General features: G+C 37.8%; 1 protein-coding gene across 1 annotated transcript in view; it reads left to right on the top strand.

Annotated features, from left to right (window-relative positions):
- ANTXR1 (ANTXR cell adhesion molecule 1) overlaps positions 1 to 25594 on the top strand; it is a 220168-nt gene that overhangs the window by 32167 nt on the left and 162407 nt on the right. The window contains exon 4 of the mRNA XM_069494028.1: positions 24899 to 24980. Within this exon, the coding sequence (XP_069350129.1) occupies positions 24899 to 24980 (82 nt within the window). The remainder of the gene's footprint in view (positions 1 to 24898; positions 24981 to 25594) is intronic.

The following is a 25594-nucleotide window of genomic DNA, read 5'->3' as shown; positions in this document are numbered from 1 at the left end:
TGTCATCTCCAGGGTTCTCCTCACGCCATCTGGCCCACTGAGGTCCTCCTTTCCAAGTCCTCTAGCAAGAAAAAAGGAGTTTGTTTCTCTTGGAGTTTTGGCCGCCCACACTGCTGCCCCAAAGTTCTCCACTGAGGCCATCCTTGGGGCAAAGCCAAAAGTAATAAAGGAGATATAAAAATGGGGATTCTCCCCACATTCTTTGAACCACAGGGACCCCTTTTCCCAGGAGTTCTCAGAAATATGGGAATTTTCTTGGCCAGGGGTCGGGAACCTTTTCATGTTGGAAGGCCACATTAATTTAGCTGTAATCAAATAAGCCCACATTCAAGAAACTTCAATTAGGTATACTTAAAAATGTACCTATTTTATAAAAATCTAACTACTATGTACTTAATAATTTCAAAAAACAAAAACTATTTGCTAATTTTAAAATTAACTAACCTTTTAATGACTATGTCATGTCTGCTTTTTGTTGGAAAGTGTTTGAATATTTGGTTGCAGCATGGAGGTCCACAGTTTTCAGTTGATCCTATGAGTATCAGTCATTTGTGACCTTAAGGGCATCTTGATTTGCGTTAGATAGGAAAATGTAGATTCACAGCAATAAGTGGTTAAAAAGCAACAAAGCATTTTATGAGCATGTTGCCGAAGGCATGGGTATTCTGCATTTTTCCAAATTTTAATTCGATCTTTCTTAGCATCAAATAATGACTTTAAAATGTCATCTACTGAGAGCTCAATCAATTCCATCTGTAGTTCTTTAGGTGTGTTGGTGATATCAACTAGGTGAGGCTGAAGTGCTAATTTAAGTGTGATGTCACAATTCTCAGAGTCAGTGAAACTTTCATTTTATTCTTCAATTAATAAGTCTGTAACAGCTGCATATTCTTCAAATGATTCGCATATATCATCCTGCTCATCAGTGACCTTTGTTAACTGGAGAAAATATTCATATGAATTTTCCTTTTGAAGGAGTATTTTGAAAAAAGATAGCTTAGATTTTTTGCTATATATCATATATAGACTTAGGTTTACCTTGCAAAGAAATATTCAAGTCATTTTGATTTGACATGATATCACACAGAAATGCTGCATTCCTATAGAAATCTAATGTCAGTAATTCATATTGCTGCTTCTGGTCTTCATAAAATTTAACTATCTGCTCTCACAGAGATAAAATTTTGGCTGACACCTGTCCCTGTGATAGCTAATGCATTTTAGAATGACAAGGCAAATTCACATTGAATACCTCATTGTTCAACTTTAGCATGTTACAAAACCGAGGATGCTGTGTTGCATTTGCATGAATATCATTAACAATACTTAACTTGTTGCAAAGTGTCACTTAAAATAGTAGCTTTAGCACAGAGATTTTGCTGATGCAAGATACAATGAAAAGAAATGAGAGCATCTAAATCTGCTAATATTTTTTTTATCTGTGCAATAAACCCTTTATGTTTTCCTGTTATGGAAGGTGCATCATCTGTACATACACTCACTAAATTACCAAATTCAGTCCAACTTCACGCTATTTACCTTGAAAGTTGTTGAAGATATCTATTGCCCGTGTCCTGTTCGCAATAGTGCCCAAAGCGAGTAACTCTTAGTAGCAAAGAAAATCTTCTGTTAGGACGCGAATGAAGTATAAAACCTGTGCCAAGTCAGTAATATCAGTTGATTCATCCAAAGCAATTGAATAATATATATTTTCCTTTTGAAGTATAGCATGAAGTTGTTCAGTTAAGTTGAAGGCTAATTCATGCTACCGATCAGTTATGGGTCTCCTTGAAAGAGCCAGTTGTTTGTACTTTGAAACGTCAGGATCTAAGCATCCTACAACTTCGACAATGCATTCTTTCATAATTTCTACATCACTGAATGGCTTCCCCTTTTCCCTAGTATATAAGCTACTTTATAAGTTGCTTCAGTGGCATTATTTCCAGGTCTCATTGCTGCTTGAAAGAATTGTCTTTGCTTTTGCTTGTCATCTTTTAATGTCTGCTACTGCCATTCATGCCTCTTCCTCTAATTTAAAAAATGTATGGTCCTTATGAGTGTTATAGTGCTCATGAGCATTGAATTTCTTTAATGTTGATATTGCAGTATCACAAAGCAAGCAAATCATCTTCTCTTTAGCAGAAACAAGATAATATTGAAATTTTCAATCCTTATTAAAAAATCTGTTTTCTTCCTTCAGCATTCTCTTGGTCTTCTTTGACATAATGGGCCATTAAGCAGACAGAATTAAAAAATACTATTGAGTTGTGCAACTATTCACAAATTCCACTTCAAACAGAAACACAGTGCACTGTTGTCAAAAGCTGATAACAGACTGGCGTGCTAGACCCCAGTAGATTCTCACCAGCCAGCCTCATGCAGTAGTTGCGCCAGTCAGATGGGGGAAGATAGAACTAAATTATGAGTGTAGTAGCCATCAATTTAGTCCTTATAGCTTGCTAATGTTCTAAGTGTGTGGGTCAGTCTGGGAGGATTATTTCATTGAAACTTATTTTATTCTTTGATATTTTAAATATGTTCATTTTAAAAATGAAATTAAAAGACAAAAGATAGACAAAATGTATTAATAAAAATAAAAGGATTTGTTCTGTAAAATTTGGATTCAGTCAAAAGTCCACCCTTAAGGACCTAGAAAGCCACCTGTTCCCCACCCGTGTTCTTGGCCTTTAGGTGACATCCCAGGCCACTCTCATGTGACTAAGATCTACCCTAAGGTTAAAGACATGAGAAAAAAAGAGAAGGAAAAATCTGGAATTTACCATTGTGAATGGGTCCTTTCTCCAGGTTTTAACTCCCCTCCCCAATCCGCCCCCTTTGTTTACTTTCAGAGTCTCCACTTGATTGCTTTTTCATTTTATCCAAAGTTTTTTGTTGTAATCAGCAAGATGTAAGCAATTACAAGTGTACTCTGTCTTGGCTGCTGTTACGTCAGTTTTACAGATAAGGACACTGAGATTCAAAGAGTTTAGAAAACTTGCTGAGATCAAATAACTAGTAATGAGCAGAACTAGTATTCTGATTCTGGATTCAAAATTTGGTCCTGCACTTTGCATTATATCATGTTGTTCTTCCAAGATTTCTTAGCTTCATCAGTTTAAACAATTGACAAGTTATAATAAATTTTCTGGTCACTTCATTAGTATAATAGAGTGTATAATGTCAACTTAAGTACTACTTAGAATAATACTATAGAATAATTACCACTATGTAAGATTTCCTGAAAACTCCAAGGATAGTCTTGCTCCAACATTAATTAAAATACTTTAAATGTGTCATCATTTGGAAATTAGATCATGTCAAGGAAGTCCAGCAATTCATTCAAAAGAAATCAGGAATAGATGTTCAATTTAATCAAATGCATCTTTGTTGTCTATTAAGATGGTCTTATTTTTTCTTTTACCTACTAGTACAGTGAAATTCATTAAAAACATTTTTTAACATTGGATCATTTTTGTATTTCTGGTTACACTGGTTATAATATATTCTTTAATGCATATCTGAATTCCATTTTCTGTATATGATTCAGAAATATAGAATCCCTATTCATAATTGTGGTAGGTCATCATTGTCCTTTTTATGACTACCTTTACTTATAGTATTTTTAATTTTTTTTTCACTTAAATCAATACTTCTAGAATTTATTGTGTTGTAAAATATGAGGCTAACGTCCAGCATTTTTATCCATACCTGATTAGCCAGTTTTTCCAAAACCATTGTGAAATAATCCTTTACCAACAACTTGAAAAGTTAAGCTTTTTGATAGACTTAGATTCATTACTGAGTTTTCTACTCTGTTGCTCTTCCATTCTGTTTTTATGTCTGTTTCTATACTTGGACCACATTGTTTTAATTAGTTTTAAAATCTGGAGGACCAGTCCTTCCTCATTTTTAATCTTAGGCAAAAATCACCTTGGTTGTTACTGGGTTTTTCCAACCATGTCTGTTTTAAATAATTTTTTATGCTCCAAAATGTCCTTGGGATTTTCATTCGAACTGTATGAAAAGTACAAATTAAACTTAGCAACAATGACATGGCATTTTTACTGTGCTTATTTTCTTATTTAAGAATATATCACTTCTCTTTTATGTTCCTCAGTAAGATTTTAGTCTTTTCTTCAGGTTAGTTTCATGCAGTGTTTGTTAACTTTATTCCCACACATTTTAAAGGCTTTTTTCCATTGTGAATGAAATGTTTTTCTGTTGTATTTTCTAAATTGTTATTGTTCACTGTAGACCAGTGGACCTATAGTTTGTGGCCCCTGGGCTTCTAGTGAACTTTATAAAATGACTTACAAAAACGCACGTCAGTGGGTTTTCTATACAAGAGAACAAGTATGTAGTTTGTATTAGAAGAAGTCTTCTAATTTCCGCCCCCCCCAAAAAAAGCTTAAAAAATATTGGTTTGAGGGAAAACAATAGCTTTCTAATAGACTTTGTAGATTTATTTCTTATTCTACCAATTTAATGAAACATTTTATTAGTTCTAGTACTTTTCCTGTTAATTTTGGAGTGGTTTTCCAATAAGGTGATTGTAGTATTTGTAATTAATGATAATTTCTGTCCTCTTTTCTAAAATTTATAGTTATTATGTCTTCCCATATGTCTTCTTCTTACATTGGCTAAAACTTTCAGGCTATAATTCCCAACAGGGTTTCACAATTACATGCTTTATTGGTTGTTGACTTCATAGAGATATTTTATCTACTATGTTAAAGAAGAAGTCTTCAAATGCAAGTTTATTGAAAAAATTTTTATCTGAAATAGTTAAGTTTCATTAAATATCCTTTTGCCGTGTCAAAATAAGTATATCTCTTCTATTTCCTTTGACCTCTCAATGTAAACATTTTAAATCAAAAATTTCCTAATGAAACACTAACCTTACATTCCTGGATTAAATTGTATTTATCATGGTTTGCTGTTTTTTATTATATTTCTGGATTTGATTTAATATAAGCTGGGGGATATTACTTATCAATATTTAATATTGAGAATATTCGGGGGGGTTATTTCATATGATCATTGTCAGGCTGGGAGTAAAAGAATTGTGCAGGCTTGGAAAAATGAGTTGGCAGTCATTCTGTATGCTATAGAATAGCTTAACTAACATAGAAAGTATATGTTTGTTCAAGGTTTAATAGAACTCAGAGGAAAATCACCTAGGCCTAAATCATTATTAAAGTTCTTAGACAGTTATCTCAGCTATTTATGTGTTATCGTTTTAATCATGTTTTCTTTTTTTCTACCTTGAGAAATGGTAGAAATTACCAATGTATTGGTATTTTAAATGTATCACATACCTTTTTTAATTTTCAAAATCTCTTCTATATCTTTGGTTATATTCCTTTCCTACATTTGTGTAAAACTATTTTTTTAATCTTATTTCCCCATTCAAATTACCTAATGATTTGTTTCTTAAATGTATTCATCTATTCTATTTTGTGTATTTTTTTATTTTATGATTCATTATTTTATTCTTTTACTATTATTAATTCCTTCCTTCTGCTTCTTAAATTGCATCTTGTTCTGTCTTCTTAAGATGGCAGTTATTCACTATATTTTATTATTTCTTCCATAATAATAAAAACTATTAATAATCTGAATTATACTTTAAATCTGATTATGGTTGTTGAGTTTCATACATTCTGACATGTCCTATTCTTTTTAATTTCTAAATAGTTTAGTTATAATTTTATCTTTGATTTCGGATGATTTAGGAAAGTGTTTCACAATTTCCACATACCCTTTCTCAATTTCTAGAGTCATTGCATTTTTTTCAGAAAATGTGGTTTATGTAATTTCTATTTTTTAATTTATTAATTTTCATTGATGGACTCTGACTTCCCCACCATACAATTCATCTACATATGAAAAAAAAACACTTAATCTATTGAAATCAAAAAATTTTATTTATCATCTGTGTATATTAGAAAATATGTATACTTTAAGGAGTAAAAGGTTGGATATAAGAAATCTATTGATTACATTTTTAAAATATTTTATATCTCTTTACTTGATCTGTGAAGATAGACATTTGACAATTTTTCCACCATGACTTTTATTTGAATTTCCAATATATTGCTTTATAATTTACACCATATTATTTAGCTTATATATATTTTCATTATGGAGTATACTTCTGATCAATATAAATAACCTTTTTGTCCCCTTTAATGCTTTTTGTTTTATATATTTTGTCCAAAATGAATGTTATTAAACTTGAATTTTGTTTGCATTTTCCTGATATACCTTTGCCCATTCATTTATTTTTTACCCTTATTTGATATTTTGTTTAATTTTCCATTGATTTGAAAAGTATAATTTCCTTTGCATTCTAATGACAGTTGCCAATGAATTTCATTTGCCCTTACTTCTGGGGGATGGACACACTTGAAGCTCTGACTCGGTTGGGGCAAGGGCAATATACATAACCTAAACATTTGTATCCCCATAATATGCTAAAAGAAAAAAGAAAAAATAATAATATCTATTAATTCTCCTTGCTGAATTGTTTAAAGAAATATCTGCATTATATTTTGTAAACATGTTAACAATAATGATTTAAACTTACTGTAAGATTTACTGATTTCATTGAATATACATGAAAGCACATACCACACACACTTCCTTTCCAGCACTTAGAGTCTGTATAATATACTTTTAATTTCTCAGTTTGCTGAGTCTTTTTAGGTTAAAGTTTTCCTGAAGGATATGTAGATATTAAGCTTTCTAAGTCCCTACTTATCTGAGAATTTCTTTCTGTTCACCTCCAGGTAAATATTTCAATTGAATGTAAAGTTCTTATATCTTGACTATTATTTCCCCTAAATTTTCTAAAGGTAATGACACATAATCAACTTGCATGTATTAGAGAAAGGAGAGATGTCAGTTTATCATGTTTCTTCTACACGGGTAGCCTGTTTTCTCCTCCTGGCTGCTTGTAGAACTTTTTTCCCTTATCTTATATATATAAGATAAAAAATATATGATATATATGATAAATATATATATATTTAGTGTCAACAGAATATATTTGAATGTAAGACCTTTCATTAATTTTGTATGGTATTTGAACCAGTCAACTTAAAACATTTTTCTTCTATTATTTCCTTAATGATTACTTTTTTCTGTCTATTCATTAGATTCTTGAATCTATCCAACGTCTCTTCTATATTCTAAGTATAATTTTTTAATCTCTCTGTCATTTCTCCTTGAGTTCTAGGAGAATGTTTCTGTAATTCACCAATCCAAGTTTTTTATTTTCAATTTTATTCTTTTGGCTCTGTTTTTGCAGTAGCCAATGTATTTTTCACTAATTCCATTATATTTTTTAACCAATCTTTCATCCTTACAAATACTTTCCTGTTCCTAAATTTTTCAATGGGGGTGTGTGTGTGTGTGTGTGTGTGTGAGAGAGAGAGAGAGATCGTTCTATCATTTTAGAGATGGAATGTCTTCATTATAAATATGAATTAGAATTTGTTATATGTGTTCCCCTGTTTCTTATATGAATTTATTTCAAAGGGGGCTATTCTCTCGAATTCCTAAAACTGGTCCTCTGCTTCCCAACTGCTGAGACTTTTCCTGAGTATAGTGACTTAAAAAAGGAACCAGCTAGATTTTTCAGTACTGAGATTTGGAGTGAGTTCTGTTAGTGATCATGCAAGATCTTTGCTGAAAATATTAAGATCTCAAGCTAAAGAAAATGGGAAATTGTATACATAGTGTAATTTTTTTCCTAGACAGATAGACGCAGCAGTCTTTCCAAGTTAAGGGGAAAGCTGAAGCCAAAGGAAAATGGTCAGGTGTAGATGTTCAATCACTGTGAAGAACTTCTCCCCTGACCTCGGCTTTTCTTCTTGTGACCTGGGATCCCAGGATGGCGGGTCCTTCCCTCATTCTGGTCTCAGCAGCTCCATGTCATGGAGGAATTCTAGGTTTATGGCATGAGTATGGCACCCTTACATAATTTCCAGCAGTGAAAAAACATTTTCTCTATTATACTAGTTTAGCTATTTTGACAGCAATTTGGAAAGGGAAATGAGAGTTAAAATGTGTAGACCAAAATCGCTCTCTGACCAGAAATTTCACCTTTCTTCCAAACTTTGCAAGATTAAAAAACAAAGCATAACAAAACAACTATGGGTCAAGAATTACTATATCTTATCCAACCCACTGACCTCATTCACTGCTGAAGAAAATGATTCCCAGAGAAAATGAATTATTTGCTGAAATTCATTCATGTACTCAGTGGCAGCATGATTTTTTTTTTAACTCACAAAATTAAAATTTTAAATCCAGTGATTTTTCTATTAGATTACATAGCTACCCAGTACACACTGCTTCTGCATGTATGCTGCTGTCTTTTGTTTCTTATCTCTGGAATATTCAAAGGGAAGCCACCGATGTATATGTGCATACATATGTGTATGTGTGTGCATTTATATATAATCTTTTATTAAGGTCTTTTTGTGTACCAATAGCCTATAATAATTTCCTCATGTATCATAAAGGAAAATAATAGTATCTACTTAATAGGGTTGTCATGAGAATTACATTATTTATTGTGTGTATTATTATAGATGGAGGTACTGAGGCAGAGAAGGCTCAAGGCACTCTCATGGAAAGGTTTAGGAGTGTGAATTTAACCCAGGAAGCATGGCCTCAATGTCCATGTTCTTAATTACTATACTATAGGATTTCCCACAATTTTACTATCATGTACAGTTTTCAATTTAAAACATATCCAAGCATACACAATTCACCACCCAAACCCATGTCGACTTCTTAAGAAAAGAGTTTCTGAAAGCCTGTGCCCTCTACACATTTCATCTTTGTGGACTTTTGAAAACCGAAACTTGAAAATACTCCTCACAAAGAGGTAAAGAGGTGGCATCAGCATTTCACAGATGGGGTTATGAGGTTAAGTATCTTGCTTATTGCTTAAGGAGGTGGAGTGAAAGCCAAGAACTCTTGGCTCAAACTGCTGAGTGGAAACCAAGAGACCACACCTCTCTGCCTCTCAGTCATCTTTTGGTTTGGTTGAGAGTGTGGTTTTGCCATTAATGTCACAGGGGAAAATGACATATTCTGAACACATCACTTGATTCCTAGAGCAGAATGATTACAGACTGCCATTACCAAGAGACATAGTTCTAAAATCCTTTTCTAAATTTAAAAACAACGACCGAGAGAAAGAGTCTTCAGACATTTAGTGCTTCAAATGAACTTGGATTTATTCCATTTTGAGGTACTGTTCATTTACCTGTGAGAGGGCTTAATGGCATAATTAAGAGAAATGACAAAGGAGTTGGGCACTTATTTATTCTCTTGTCCTGTTGATTGAGAGACACCGTGTGGTCTGAGTCCATTGGCAAGTTCCATACCTCTCTGTGCCTCTGTTTCTTTATCTGCAAAAATGAACAGAACTGTTGGAAGGATTAATAAGGCAGGCATATAGTAAATGCTCAGTAAACATTAGTTGTTACTATCGTGGTTGTTTTTAGGGGTTTTAATAAACAGCTAAGAATCCTCCTGAACAAACCCCACCTCGAATCATCACAGCATGTCCAACAGTAATTCAAAGAGTGAGTCCCCAGCTCTCCCTGGCTCACATCCTTCTGTGGCATTATTAACATTTGGCCAGTCTATCCCTACATAGAGGGATATGGATAGAAAATACTGCTTATAAAAATTATTGTTTCCTTTGTCTAATGGTTCTAGCAAGACTTCTTCTAGACAACAGTACACAGGCAGTGTCTTTAGAGGAGGTTTATCTAAGGGCTCCCCATGTTGAATTTTGACAATGGTAAAGGAACCCACCTTGGAGCAATTCAGCAGGGCTGGGAACAGATTGATTTGTGAGAGTAGTGTGGTCCAGTGCTTCTTAAACTCTTCCTCTGGAGTATCCTTGTTAGCTGTAACTAACTTTCTAACTTTCTTCTGAAAGTAAAAGGGTACTCCTGAGGTCCTAAGGTATAGCTTGAAGTTTCTTCAGAGTTCTTTCATCTTAAAAATGCATGTGCATTTCTCTTCTAGTCCATAATATAATTCCACAATTCCATTATATATAATGTTATGTAAAAATCATGTTGAGTTCCTTCTCAAATTTTGGAGCACAATTTATGCTCTAGAAAAAATATTATATGTCTCTTGTGTTTTTGTAAAATGTATACTTTTACATACCAAGTTTGTATTTAATAAAGAAAATACAGACTTCATACCAGGACCCAGTCTGGTTTCCAGTCTGTGCTCCACACCATGTGCATGTTACTGCACGTCTCTGAATCTGTTTTCTCACGTGTAAAATGAAGATGGTAATGCCCACCATATGGAGTGGTTATGAGGCTTTTGGGAGTTAACGTATGGAAAGTGCCCAGCAGGGACCCTGGCATATCGTAGATATTGTCCCTCACCTTCCTTTCCTCATATGGCAAATACAAAATAAGGGTAAATACTGATAGAGCAGTATCCGGAAACATTTCTGTTGTCTGGATGATGACACCAAGGCAAACTGCAGGAAGGGCCGATACAACCAAAGAACAGTAACGTTCTCAAACCCAAAGCTAGCCAGCCAAAACCAACAAATTGCCTGTGGGCCAACAGGAACAATCCCAGTACTAATCAACATGAGGTAGTTCTACAGAAGTGACACTCACGCCTGTCACCTGACTCTCAACTCCTTGGCCGCCAGTGTGGGTGACCTGTTGAGCACTGAGATGCTGACTTTTATAGCCTCTGAATGCCTCCTCATGAACTTCAGAGTTAGCCGTTGCTTTTCACCCTCAACAAATTTTTTCAATTATTAAATATTTGAGGTGTTACAAAACTATAGAAAAAAATGCTAATGAACACCCATTATCTTCCATCAAGCTTGTGAAATAAAAGGTTACATGCAACACCGCACATGAATAATTCCCCTTTCTCTTTTCTCACCAGAGATAATCACTATTTTGAATTTGGAGTTCATCATTTTAATGGGTGCTGCACACTTTTATATGCCCATAAGCAATATATATTTTTTTTCACGTTAAAATTTGTTTAAAATGGCCATATTGTATGTATTTTTCTTGAACTTGCTCTTTATACTTAACATGATGTTTTTGAGACTTTTTTCATGTATATACATATAGTTATGTTTGGTTCCTTTTAACTATTGCTACTTTTCTATTTCATTATATTCTATTGTACTAATGTCTCACTGTGTACTTAACTGCTCCTTATTCATATCTTGTTCGTGGACTTTGTTTCTAACTGTTTGCTATTATAAACAAAGCTGCAATGAACATTCTTGTACTTGTCTCCTGTTGAGGGGTGCAGAAGCAAGTATTTCTTTATGATACAGGCATACCTCGTTTTATTGCCCCTCACTTTATTGCACTTCACAGATATTGTGTTTTTTACAAATTGAAGGTTTGTGGCAACCATGAGTTGAGCAGGTCTATCGATGCCATTTTTTCAGCAGCATGTGCTCATTTTGTCTCTTTGTCACATTTTGGTAATTCTCACAATATTTCAAACTTTTTCATTATTATTATGTCTCTTGTGGTGGTCTGTGGTCAGTGATCTTTGAAGTTACTACTGTAATTGTTTTGGGGTGCCACAAGCAATGCCCATATAAGACAGCAAACTTAATTGACAAATTGTGTGTGTTCTGACTGCTCTCCCAACCAGCCATTCCCCTGTCTCTCTCCCTCTCCCTATCCTCTGGCCTCCCTATTCCTTGAGACAAAACAACATTGAAATTAGGCCAATTCATAACCCTACATTAGCCTCTAATTGTTCAAGTGGAATAAAGAGTTACACATCTCTCACTTTAAATCAAAAGCTAGAAATGATTAAGCTTAGTGAGGAGGGCATGTTAAAAGCCAAGACAGGCTGAAAACTAAGCTTCTTGTGCCAGTTAGCCAAGGAAATGAATGCAAAGGAAAAGTTCTTGAAAAAAATTAAAAGTGCTACTCCAGTGAATATTCAAATGTTAAAAAAGCAAAACAGCCTTATTGCTGATATGGAGAAAGTTTCAGTGTTATGAATAGAAGACCAAACTAGCCACAACATTCCCTTAAGCCAAAGCCTAATTCAGAGCAATGCCCTAACTCTCTTCAATTCTACAAAGGCTGGAGAGGTGAGGAAGCTACAGAAGAGTTTGAAGCTAGCAGAAGTTGGTTCATGAAGTTAAGGAAAGAAGCCATCTCCATAACATAAAAGTACAAGATGAAGCAGTATGGGCTGATGTAGAAGCTGCAGCAAGTTATCCAGCAGATCTAGCTGAGATCATTGATGAAGGCAGCTAGACTAAACAACAGATTTTCAAAACAGCCATCTATTGGAAGAAGATGCCATCTAGGATTTTCAAAGCTAGAGAGAAGTCAATGCCTGACTTCAAAACATCAAAGAACAGGTTGACTGTCTTGTTAGGGGCTAATGCAGCTGATGACTTTAACCTAAAGCCAATGCTCATTTACCAGTCCAAAAATCCTAGGGCCCTTAAGAATTATGCTAAATCTCCTTTGCCTGTGCTCTATAAATGGAACAACAAATCCTGGATGACAGCACATCTGTTTACAGCATAGTTTATTGACTATTTTAAGCCCACTGTTGAGACCTACTGCTCAGAAAAAAAGATTCCTTTCAAAATATTACTGCTCATGGACAATGCATCTGGTCACCCAAAAGCTCTCATGGAGATGTACAAGGACATGAATGTTGTTTTCATGCCTCCTAACACAACATCCATTCTGCAGCCCATGGATCAAGGAGTAATTTCAACTTTTAAGTCTTATTGTTTAATAAGTACATTTTGTAAGGCTATAGCTGCCATAGATAGTGATTTTTCTGATGGATCTGGGCAAAGTAAATTGAAAACCTTCTGGTAAGGATTCACCATTCTAAATGCTATTAAAAGTATTCATGATTCATGGGAGGAGGTCAAAATATCAACACTAACAGGAGTTTGAAAGAAATCTGAATGACTTTGAGGGGTTCAAGACTTCAGTGGAAGAAGTAACTGCAGATGTGGTAGCAATAGCAAGAGAGCTAGAATTATTAATAGAAGTGGAGGCTGAAGATGTGACTGAATTGCTATGATCACATGACAAAACTTGAATGGATGAGGAGTTGCCTCTTATGGGTTAGCAAAGAAAGTGGTTTCTTGAGATGGAATCTACTCCTGGTGAAGTTGTTGTGAATATTGTTGAAATGACAATAAAGGATTTAGAATATTTCGTACATTTAGTTGATAAAACAGTTTCAGGGTTTAAGAAGATCAACTCCAATTTCAAAAGAAGTTCTACTGTGGGTAATATGCTACCAAACAGCACTGCATATTACAGAGGAACCTGTCATGAAAGGAAGAGTCAATTGATGCAGCAAGTGTCATCATTGTCTTATTTTAAGAAATTGCCACAGCCACTCCAGCCTTCAGCAACCACCACCATCATCAGCCATCAAACATCAAGGTAAGACCTTTCTACCAGCAAAAAGATTAGAACTCATTGAAGGTTCAGAAGATTGTTAGCATTTTTTTAGCAATAAAGTATATTTTAATTAAGGTATGTACATTTTTGGGAAATAATGCTATTACACACTTAATACACTACAGGACAGTGTAAACATAACTTTTATATGAACTGGGAAGCCAAAAAATTCATGTGAATCACTTTATTGCATTAGTCTGGATATCTCTGAGGTGTGCCTGTATATAACCAGAGGTTGAATTACTGGGTCTTAGGGCATGTGAATATGTAACTTCACTAGGTATTGCTTAATTGTTCTCCACAGGGGATACACCGATTTCCACTCCCACTAGTGATTTACGAGGGTCCTCATTGCCCCACATCCTCCTGACATCTCACAACCCTTCTTCTCAAACCGACTGTACCCACATATGACTTGAGGATTGGATTATCTGGTGTGGACTTAGCATCCTCCTACCCACTCCCACCTCCAGCCAACATTGTTCCAATCTGTGACAGGGAAGTCCTATCTTCAGTAGAGAACTGTAGCCTACACTAGCCTACATTAAATAGATGTGGTCTGATCAAAGCAGAAGACTCCTGCCTATCATCTGCCTTAGGGCTGTGCACTTACAGTTTCCATCCCAGAAGGTGACACAGGGCTCTAGAAATCTCTGCTGCACAGGACTCAGTAGAGCACCACTCTCTCCTGTGCCCTCCAAACGCTCACTGTGATCACTGATACTGAGCTAAGTGTGTCATCCTGACAATTATAAATGCTCACCAGAGAGACCAGGGAAGATCCAGTCTCTACTGGACTAAGAGGAGCATGGAACTGAAGGTTCTCAGAAAAGAAAGTTTAAGTATATTTCGGTGACCCTGAATATGGATCCCACTTTCCACCACTCCCATATCCTGCAAAATATGGCGCAGCTGGGGAAAAGGGTTCGTGATGATTGGCCTAATAGGGTTTGTTTCAAAAGCCAATTGGTGCCATAGGAAAGCACATGGTGAAAGCCACTGCACAAATGAGCAACCAGTGAAAATAAAACTGTATAAAGAGGAGTTTGGACAAATTAATCATGTTCTGTGATTAAACGATCATTCCTGTCTTTTATGCAGGCTAAGGCTGCAACCTTTGGAGATTCCTCGACAGGCTTCTCTTTGCCAGCCTCAGTTGTACCTCAGAGTACCTCAGTTGTACCTCAGCCTCAGAGGCTAGTCTGTGCTAGCCTCTCTGTTACATCATGGAATACTTCTATCTGCCAAGCGTGGCCTCCCCAGTTCCCAGCAGATATCTAGGTTCTGTTCCTGCTCACTTTCTGGTCCCCAAATAAAATCAGATGCAGTAATCTGAGCTGCAAGGGACCAGGTAGATCTTAGAGTTCCACACCTTCATTTTACATTTGAGAAAACTAAAGTTCAGGGAGGTTAGCTGACGTGCCTAGCACGTGCAAGAACTAGATTTCAATCCCAAGTCTTCCTCCAAAGTCCATGATCCTTTGAGTGGACTTTGGCACTGAAGTCATGGGATGTATGAGGTGACCTTGTAAAACAGGGTCAATGTGAGGATGGGTGATCAGACTGAGTTCTGGAGCGCTCCAGTCTTTACAGTTCTAGAGGAGAAGGAAAAACCCACCCAGAAATATGAGGGGAAACAGCTGGCAAGGTAGACGGAGAGTATGGTGCAGTGGACATCAAGAGAAGAAAGCATTTTTTAAATGAGGGAGAGGTCAACTGTGTCTTATGCTGAAAGCAGTTGAAGAGGTTGAAGCCAGAGAAGTGACCTTTGGATTGGCAACGTGGGGGACCTTGCCAGAGCAGTTTCAACAGAGTTGTGGAGACACAAGTCGGAGCACAATGGGTTAAAAGGTGAGGACTTCCAATTTTAAAATGAGGAGTAAAGACATATTTACCCCTTTCTCCCAAAAAAACACCCCAAAACTTCAAACAAAAGCACAAAGTTCATCTTTGAGGAAACTAAGAAATATTTAAACCATAAAATCACTACATATGAGGACAGAAAGGAAGGAAGAGTGGCAAATGATATAGCACTATAGAGAAAAGTTGAATATAATCCTGCAGAAGGAATTAGTAATACCAAAGAAGAACAAGCTATGTATCCTTGAAGAACCCTGGAAAGCTCAAAACCTAGAACTATCAGACCCTGCAAAAGGCAAGGAAGGGCTAGAAGATGGAAACTGTAATATTGTTTAAAGATTTATCTAAGAAGCTGTTCATCCTTCAGAACCACCCTCTCCCTCCCAGAACAGTTCAAAAACTACCCCTTCTCTATCTCCACCAGAAAAGAGAAGTTTATTATTCTCTGGCAAAATTGCATAAGAATGGTCTCATAGTCAGGAACATTAGGCACAGGGAGATTATGGAAACATCTGGAAAACAAATGTTGCTATTTCCAGCCTTCCCTCTTATTCAATCTCAGGCTTAAAACCTAAGGAAAGAGTTTGAAAACTACATCTCTGTAGGAATAAATGTCTCAAAGGAAAATAATGTACACACACTTATATTTGAGGGTCTTCAGCAAAAAACCTGTTGACAAAACCTGGTCATCACCAGTTGGCACACTCTGCCATGTACACAGAGTTTCCAGCAAGCCTTTTATCTTACTCGTTTGGTATGGACAGACAGCCAATGATCACCAACCATTTGAAGAAGGGCCCCACCAGGAAAGACGGGGAGGTGAGGAGGCAAGTTTGAAGAAGCTATGCCACGAAGAGAAATGCAAATAAGTAGGTCAATAGCTAGAGGGAGATATGGGGTCAAAGAGGACTTTTTTTTTTAATATGAGAGATACTAGAGTATATTTACATGCTGGCAATCAGCCTCTAGTATTTTTCTTCCTGATCTGAGACAAATGTGTAGTCACAAACATTTAGAGAAGGCCTTTAAAGTATGTCTGCTTTTGGTTAGGATATGGAGGGATGTAACAAAAAAAAAAATCTTCATTTCGATGGTCAACCAGAAAAGTCTGGACAAAATGAAATTCATGTGTGTCTGTGGGGACAGAAGAGACACAGGAAGCACTGATGAACTGAATTAGAGAGAAACAAGCCCTTTGTAGCTAAGCAGAGATCACAGAAGCCTGCGTACTTGAGGGTGGATGCCTGGTCTGCATATGGGCAGCTGGAGGGGTAGGTCTGCCACGGACAGAGACTACGGGGGTGAGGAAACGTCAGCTGAGCCTTACACAGCCACGTGTGCCAGACGGATGCACTAGAATCGGAAATGAAAAAGAAATCTCTCAGCCTGACAGTTCTGCCCCCTCACCCACACCTCTGCGTTTTTCCAAGAAAGTAGCAGTGGTGGAGTTGCTGAAAACTCAAGAGAAATCACATAATCATGTGGATTCTTGTAGTGCTCGGATTCTGGAGTTCTACCAGTGTGGAATCCAAGGTCAAGCAAAAATATCTGAAGCTGTACTTCACCCTCTCCCAGCTCAGATACTGACAAGATCACAAAGGCGGGGCAGGGCAGAGGGCAATCAACAGGGAACATGCTCTAACCAAGCTGCAGCCCAGGCACAGCCCAGGCACAGCCTCATTCAAGGAGGAATCTGAATGATCAGCCCCTCGCCCTAGTACACCAGGAATAAAAGGCTTATACTCTGCAATGAGTAAACAAATCAATGTTACCTAAGTCTCCTCTGCTTTTGTTATACTTAGTGTCTGAAATATAAATTAGAAGATTATGAAACATGGGGGAAAGCAGGGAAACGTGCCCCACAATAAAGAAAAAAACACAGTAACAGAAGCAAACCACAGATGACTCAAGTATTGGAATTAGGAGACAGGGACTTCCAAGCAACTATTATAAATACGTTAAAGAATTTACAGGAAAAGGTGAAAATAATGGGGGAAGACATGCATGAGTTACCAGAAACAAAAAGAAAGAAAACTCAAAGAAAGAACCAAGTGAAAATTGTGAAACTGAAAAATATAATATTTGAAAAAAATTCACTAGATGGGCTTAAAAGCAGGTAGGACACTGCACAAAAGGGATTAATGAACTTAAAAACAAGTCAATAGAAATTATCCATATGGAAAGAGAGAAAGCAAAAAGTTTGGGAGACAGAGGGACAGAATGAACCAGCTTTGTGGGATAAGATAAAGTGATTTAATACTACTCAACAATGTGTGTCCTTGTAATTGGAATACCAAGCATGGTACTCTACACACAGATCCAAAAATCTCAAAGAATCCCAAGCAGGACAAATACAAAGAAAACATCACCTAAGTATGTCATAGTCAAATTTCTGAAAAATCTCAAAAAGTACCCAGAGAGGACAGAGGAAAGACATATTACAGAAGAACAACACTGAAAACAATAACTTACTTTTCATCAGAAAAAAATACATGCAATCCAGATGAGAAAGGGCCAATATCTTTAAAGAGATGAAAGGGAAAAAAAATCAACGTAGAATTCTATATCCAGTTAAAATATCATTAAAATTAAAGGCAAAATTAATACACTTTCAGGAAGAAAAAAGCCTAAGAGAATCATCACCAGCAAATCTGCACTACAAAAATGCATACTAAAGGAATTCTTTAGGCTGAAAGAAATGATATCAGGTGTAAACTAGATCTATCCCCCCCTCAAAAAAAAGAAGAAGAAGAAGAAGGAAGAGTACTAGAAATGATATTTAGGTAAATATAAAAGGCTATTTTTTATCTTTTCTTAATTTCATAAAAAGACAATTGTCTAAGACAAATAACATTATATTTTGGCATTTATTACATATATAGAAATAAAATATAATGACAGCATAATGAGAAGGAATTATATGAAAGTATAATATTAAAGAGTTCTTCCATTATATCAGAGGCATAATATTAACTTATAGTAACCTATGATAAAACAAGGATGTATATTGTAATTCATAGAGCAACTGCTAAAAAAAAAAGACAAAGACATATAACTTTGTTTTTAAAAAGCCAGTAGATGATATTAGATGAAATACCAAAAAATACTTGATCAATGCAAAAGAATGTAGGAAAGATGAAACAAAGTACAGAAATGACAATTAGAAAGCAAATAAAACCAACCATGTCAATTCTTAAATATAAGACAAACAAAAGATTCCAGTTAAAAGGCAAAGAATGTCACACTGGATAAAGTAGCAAGATCCAATGTATTGTAAATCTAATGCTGCATTAGAAACACCTCAAATATTAGTAGTTTGAAATAGCTTATGCTGGTTTCACCTGGACTTATTTATGCAGCTGCGTTTATCTGTAGGATCAGCTGGGGATTAGGCTCAGCTGGGAAATATTATATATCTGAGACAGCCATAAGGCTCTTTCTCATTATGGTCTTTCATTCTCAAGGAGGCTAGAAGACCAGGTTTCCTCTCATGGTGGCTGCAACAATCCAACAAAGCAAACCCCAATGTACATGTGCTAATAGAGCCGTGGCTTTTGTCAAGTTTACTGATATCACATGGACTACAGCAAGTTACATGGCCAAGTGCAGAGCCAGTGTGGGAAGGGAATATACAAGGGCAAGAATACCAAGGTTGGGGATGATCTCTAGGGGATTAGTATAACAATCTATCATACACAATTATATATGGTTTACAAGAGACACTTTCAATATAAATGTGGTGATAGGTTAGAAGTGAAAGAATAGAAGATAACGCTGTGCAAACACTAATCATAAAAAAATTGGAATGATTGGAATGGCTATATTAATAGTAAGCAAAGTAGACTTGAAGATAAAAAGTATTTGCTAGAGATAAAAAGTAATCATAGAAAATCCATGGGTCAAAGAAAACTCAGAAATTAGAAAATGTTTCCAACTGAATAATGAAAACCCAACATATCAACACTCGTGGGATGCAGCTTATGAAGTGCTTAGAGGGAAATGTATAGCTTTAAGTAATTGTCTTAGAAAAGAGGAAAAGTTGAAAAGATTTAAAAGGAAGATCTTATAAACTCAAAGTAAGTAGAAGAAGGAAAATAATAACAAGAAAATCAATAAAATTGAAAATAGACAAAAAATAGAGGAAGACAATAGAGAAAATCACAAAGCTCAATGTTGGATATTTTTGAAAGAAAAAATTGATAAACTACCAAGAATACTGATTTTTTTTCAAGAAGATAAAATACAACTTACAAGTAATATCAGGAAAGAGAGGGTATTACTACAGATCCTACAGACGTTAAGAGATAAAGGAATATTATGATTAATTTTATAGAAATAAATCCAACAATTATAAAGGAAATGAACAAATATCTGGGCATGTTACTGTGTATAAATTATCTCTCACTAAAAATACATAGAAAAAGAGCTTTGGTTCAGCATGCATCTTGATCATGCTGGCTTATCTTTGGTAAAAGTCCCAAAGAGGCTATATATTTATATACATTTTAATGTTATATACATTATAAATAAATGATTACAGTTGATTGTGGAACTTCATGACTCTAAAACTAACAGCAAAATGTCTTTAATCTGTTCTACTTCTCTGTTCACTGCATTGTTTTTTGTGCTGAACAACTGGAGCTTTAAGTCCATCTGGAAATGCTGCAAGAGTAGCATTAGTGGTAATAAATAGTGATGTGTGTTTACCATATAAGTTAAGACTCCAAAGCCAACAACTGCAAGGCATTTGAGAAGAGTCCAATTCCACAGAAGCTCTTTTACAAGGAGACAAGGAAGTTGGGGATGCAGAACTGATGTTGGGTTATTTTTGGGTGGTGGTAGAGGTTGTTTTTCTAGAACAAAAATATGGTAGACATTGCATAACTCCAATGGGGATTTTGCTGTGGGAACTTCAGTAGGATACTTGGGATAAAAGCTCGTTGAGTGCTTCTTGACGTGCTAATGTGTGTTCATACTTCAGTGTTTTCACTAGCAAAGATTATCAAAACGTCAGAATACAACCAGAATCCCAGAAAATAATCATCATAAGACTAGAAAATTTAGAAGACACTGTGACTGATTGTCCCCACCCACAACCCCTACAAACCAGCATAGTGCTGGGTGCATGATGTGTGCTCAGAAGTAGTGGTAATGGTTGAATGCTCCCAAAGTGGAATCATTCATGCAGCAGTCACCTACTTTATGCTCATCATCACGTGTTGTGGGGGTTGCAAAAGCAACACAAGACATGTGGCCTGAAAACCTTTAACTTCTAAGTAGGAGCACTGGCAGGCATATGAAACCACCAAGGAAAACAGGAGCTCTTTAATAACGGCTTCTCGTCATAGGATTCCCAGCCTCTCTCATTTCCCAGGAAGATAACATTTCATTTGGTAGTAACTGAGTTCTCAGAGAGGTTCTTATCATCCTTTGAAAGATCCTTCTCCCGATTTTCTTCAGTTTCTAAGAGAGCATAAAAAATAGATCCTTATGACTAGTTCTGTTGTCCCAGAATTAAAACAGACCCACAACTCCCAGGAATCCATCTGTTTTGTTTGCTTAGATGTTGTGGGTGATTAGAAAAGGGGCTGGGAGTAGGGAGGTGGGGGCGCGCATTATGATCTTTTGAGAGGGAAGGGCAGTATATCAGGGAGGTTGTGATCAGCGCTTGCAGTCAGTGAGTTCATATCTTGCCAGACACAAAGCATCAAAGATAAGGACGTTTTCCAAAACAGCTTTTCTGCTTTTCCTGGTACCAAAAAAATAGAAAGCTCAAGAAAATACTTGTTAAAAAAAGAAAAGGAAATAGGCTTAGAGAAAATACCCTAGTTCCCAGACTTTATTTGGCAGGGAAAAAATACAGTGAAGCCAAGCAAACTTTTCCACACCCCCAATATGCCTTTTTTTTTTCCCAGCCATCTTTTTAAGTCTCCAGTCTTAACACAATATTCCAATTCCAGACCTGGCTAGACTATGACCAAAGGATAATTAAGATCATGTTTACTTTGTCCAGTCTTCTCCCACCAAATTGTCAGAAATTAACCCCCCCCTTCCCCCTAGGGCCCCCCCCCCCAGCTATAATGAAGAGTTCCATGGTGCCACCTCTTTGTGCTCAGAAACAGACCCCACCTTTCCTGTCCCAGCTTCCCGCTCATGTCACCTTGCCGCTTGCCTCTGCTGCTGGGACCCTCACAAACTGCCCACCACAGGGCACAGCTGCCCTCTGCCAGGTGGCTGCTAGTGCCAAATACCGTCCCCACATGGCGTGGTGGGGGACACTGCTCCATCTTTATCCCTCCTTCTGATGCCCAGGATGTATGCCCTTTCACGTTACCAAACAACAGGCCTGAAATTAAACTATGCCTTTTGGTGGGATTTGTTGACATATTGGGGGTAAGGTAAGACATACAGCACAGAGAATAATTTTTAACCACCACATGGGCCCAGACCCGTGCTAGGTCAGCTTCTGCTTGGCCTCCCTCCACATGGCCAAGTGAATCTCATTCCTGCCCCCAGTTTGACCTCTTCCCTGGATGACTGACAATGGAGACATCCATTCCCTCCACTCACCTCTTCGGCAAATATTCATTGAATGTCTGCTCTGTGCCAGGCGCTATACTAGACACGGAAGGCATAGTGGGAACCAAAACAGACATGGCCTCCAGTCTTCATGGAGTTAAAAGTCTAAAACTGAAACAAACAAAACCTAAACAAATAACTATATAATCAAATGTTACTAGTTATACAACATCCTAAGTGCTATGAAGCAAAAATTGTGGGGTGCTATGAGAAAATTTAATAGAGGGTGGCAAGTCAGATTAGGGAGGTCAAATAAGGCTACTCTGAGCAGCTGACATTTAACTGGGAACTGCCAGCTGGGTAGGAAGCAGCCCAGTGAGCGTCTGGTCAGATGGTGTTCCCAGGCAGCCGTGATTGCCCCTGCAAAGTGCCCGTTGGAGAAGGGAGCTTGGGAAGACCAGTGTGGCTGAAGTGAAGAAAGTGGGGACAGAGTGATTCAAGATGAGGCTGGACAGGGAGGCAGGAGCCACCTGAGTAGGCTCTGCAAAGCCGTGGCAAGGGTTTGGGATGTTATCCCAAGTACTGTGGGCTGCCACTGAAGGGTTTTGAGCAGGAGAGTGAATGGCGCGCATTGATCTGTATCTCAACAACGTGCCGCAGCCATGTGGAGAAAGATTGGAGGAGGGGTCGAGAGGGCAGTAAAAAGGTAGCAGGTGCCTGTTCCAGCTGCCTAAGCAAGAGACGATGGTGGCTCAGACTGTGGCAGAAGAGCTGGAGAAGCAGTCCATTTCCAGATATGTTTGGAGTAGAACCAGCAGAATCTGATGACAGAGTTTGTCAGGGCGCAGAAGGAGAGAGGAGAGTGAAGGTGTGGCTCGGGGAAGGCCTCCAGGTTCTGATTTGGGCAGCTGGGCATGTGCTCTGATATCTGGGTGCTGACAAGACAATCGGACAATAGTCAATACATTTCCCAAAGTCTGAATTACTTGGTCTTACATAGTCCACCTAAGAAGCATCCATAGACCAGGGACAGGCTCGGGCTAGGCCGTTTTCAGTTTGCCTTTTACTAATAAAATCTCCCGCAGCCTGGTGATCCGGCCTCACCCAAGGCTGCCCCATCACATCAGTTTTAACAAAGGTTAATTTTTTCATTAGAATTCCTCCCCAGGTAATTGCCAGGGTAAACTGGTAATAAGTTTCATTCATTGATGAGAAAGAGAGAGAAGGAGAAACAGTTTATCACACTGATTGAGAGCAGGGCCTTTGGGATTAAATCTCACCTCTGCCACTTACTAGTGGAGGGGACTTGGGCAAGTTCCTTAGCCTCTGTGTGACTCATCTGTGACATGGAGGTGGCAGTAGTATGTACCCCAGAGAGCTGGCATCAGGCTTCAGCGGATCAGTTACATTCCGTGTATTCAGAACAGAGCCTGGCACACGGTGAGTACCCAGGCCGCATGAGGAATGGCCGTTGCTCTTCATGGAAGCAAGCTCCCATTTCTGCAGCATTGTTCCCTGCTAGGAGGCCACTTTGCAGAGTAGAAAGCCTTTTTTGAGTCAGACACATTTGACCTCACATCTCTGCTTTCTTACTTAACGTCTCTGAGCTCAAGTTTTCTCGCCTGTAATATGAGGACAATAAACAATACACACCTTGAGTGGTTATTGTGAGGATGAAATCAGAAATCTTTGAGCAGTGCCATGTATATAGTGGGTGCTCAATAAATGTTAGATTCTTCCCCTACTGAAAAGGAGTTTCCCTTCCTAATTTAAATAGTGCACCTCCATCCTCTGCCACTGAAGAGACCCCAGTGGGAGGAAAGCCATTTCAAACCCTTTTGTAGGCTTATAGTTTATGAATAAGGTATTTGTTTGTCTAGAAATTACTTTCTTGCCTATTTTAGCACAGTAGGGAGCTACTTAAAAGACAGGAACATGAATGTGGGCATCTTAGATTCCAGAAAGACTGTTCCACAAGGATTCCATTTGGCCCCAAACCGTTCACATTTCCCACTGCCAGTCGGACTCTTTCCCAGTGCCATGTCTCACTTCTTCTTCCTGCCCCCACCGTCACCTCGAACAACCAGAGTAAGAAAACACAGGCACCAGGTTGGGTGCGGTGGCTCACGCCCGTAATCCTAGCATTCTGGGAGACTGAGGTGGGAGGATTGCTTGAGCTCAGGAGTTCAAGACCAGCCTGAGCAGTGCCAGACCCCCTCTCTACAAAAAAACAGAGAACTTAGCCAGGCATCAGGGTGCACACCTGTAGTCCCAGCTACTGGGGAGGCTGAGGCAAGAGGATCACTTGAGCCCTGGAGTTTGAGGTTGCAGTGAGGTATGATGACACCACTGCATTGTAACCTGGGTGACAGAGTGAGACTCTGTCAGAAAGAAAAGAAAAGAAAAGAAAGAAAGAGAGAGAGAGAGAAGAAAGAGAAAAAAGAAAAGAAAAGAAAAGAGAAAAGAAAAGGAAAAAGAAAACACAGGCACCAGCCTACAGAAAGCACTCTTGGTTGTCTGGAAAGTGTAGATTTATTCCTAGCACTTTTATTTTCAAAGCTGATGGCACAGTTTCCCTTGGCAGAACCATGCAGGTGGCAGAGTTTGCTCTGGACAACTCCCCCTTCCACCCGCATCCTCATGGTGGCCTTCCCCTGGGTTCTTGGTATTCGCCTCTTTCTGGCTCATATGAGCCATTTGCATCTTTGCCTAGATTGCTGTGGTCCCCTTCGGAGCAGGTGCATTTTTAAGACCCACTTCCAATGTAAAATGAAAACTTTGTCCCTGTTAAGAGAGAAGAAAGCTTTTGCAAGCAGATGTAGATTCCTGCAGAAGGGTCCTTTCCTCAATCCTTGACACTGGATAGATACTGTAATATAAAGACTTTCCCTGTGATAGGCTTTTGAAAGACTATTGGAGCAATACAGCAGCATCCACAGAGATAAGAAGAAGACCACCACGTATGACTATCAACAACAAAGTAAAAAGTGTTCTAATAAGACTAACAGTGTATCTTTGGATTTCAGGGAACAGATCCGTCAAGGCCTAGAAGAACTCCAGAAAGTCCTGCCAGGAGGAGACACTTACATGCATGAAGGATTTGAAAGGGTAATTTTAAAATAGTTTTAAACTGCAAATATGAAGTCTGATATTGAAATACCAACATAGGGATGGCTTATGAGCTAAGGCACATGTATTAAGGTGGCTGAGTAGCATCCAATGGCAAGAGAGTGCAAATTTTTTTCCCATAAGCTTGTACACTGAGAACTCCTATCCAAAAGAACTACAGAAATGAATTTCCTTTCTCCTTCTTGATGCTGATGAAGGGTTTGTTAGCTAATGCTTGGCTGGCAGTCATGAATCCTGCTACACACAATTCCCCGCCATTCCCAAAGTGACCTTTGTTGGATGGTGGCTTCAGTGGATGAGGCAGAATTCCAGTGACCTCAACTTTAAGGAAAACAAGTGCTAGGCTATGAGTAATAGGACACTGATTCATGTTCACAATACAGCCATACATCCCTTAATGATGGGGATACATTCTGAGAAATAGCTCATTAAGCAATTTCCCATTGTGCAAACATCATAGTTTGAACTTACACAAACCTAGATGGTACAGCCTGCTACACACCTAGGCTATACTGTATGGCCGTGCAGATTCAGTCGAGGGGCCACACCTGGGGATCTGGAGGGCCACATGCAGCCGTGAGGCTGCAGGTTCT

Source organism: Eulemur rufifrons, chromosome 19, assembly GCF_041146395.1.
Source record: "Eulemur rufifrons isolate Redbay chromosome 19, OSU_ERuf_1, whole genome shotgun sequence".
Classification (NCBI taxonomy): Eukaryota; Metazoa; Chordata; class Mammalia; order Primates; family Lemuridae; genus Eulemur; species Eulemur rufifrons.
The sequence above is the reverse complement of the archived record's forward strand: the minus strand, read 5'-3'. Positions and strand labels throughout refer to the sequence as shown.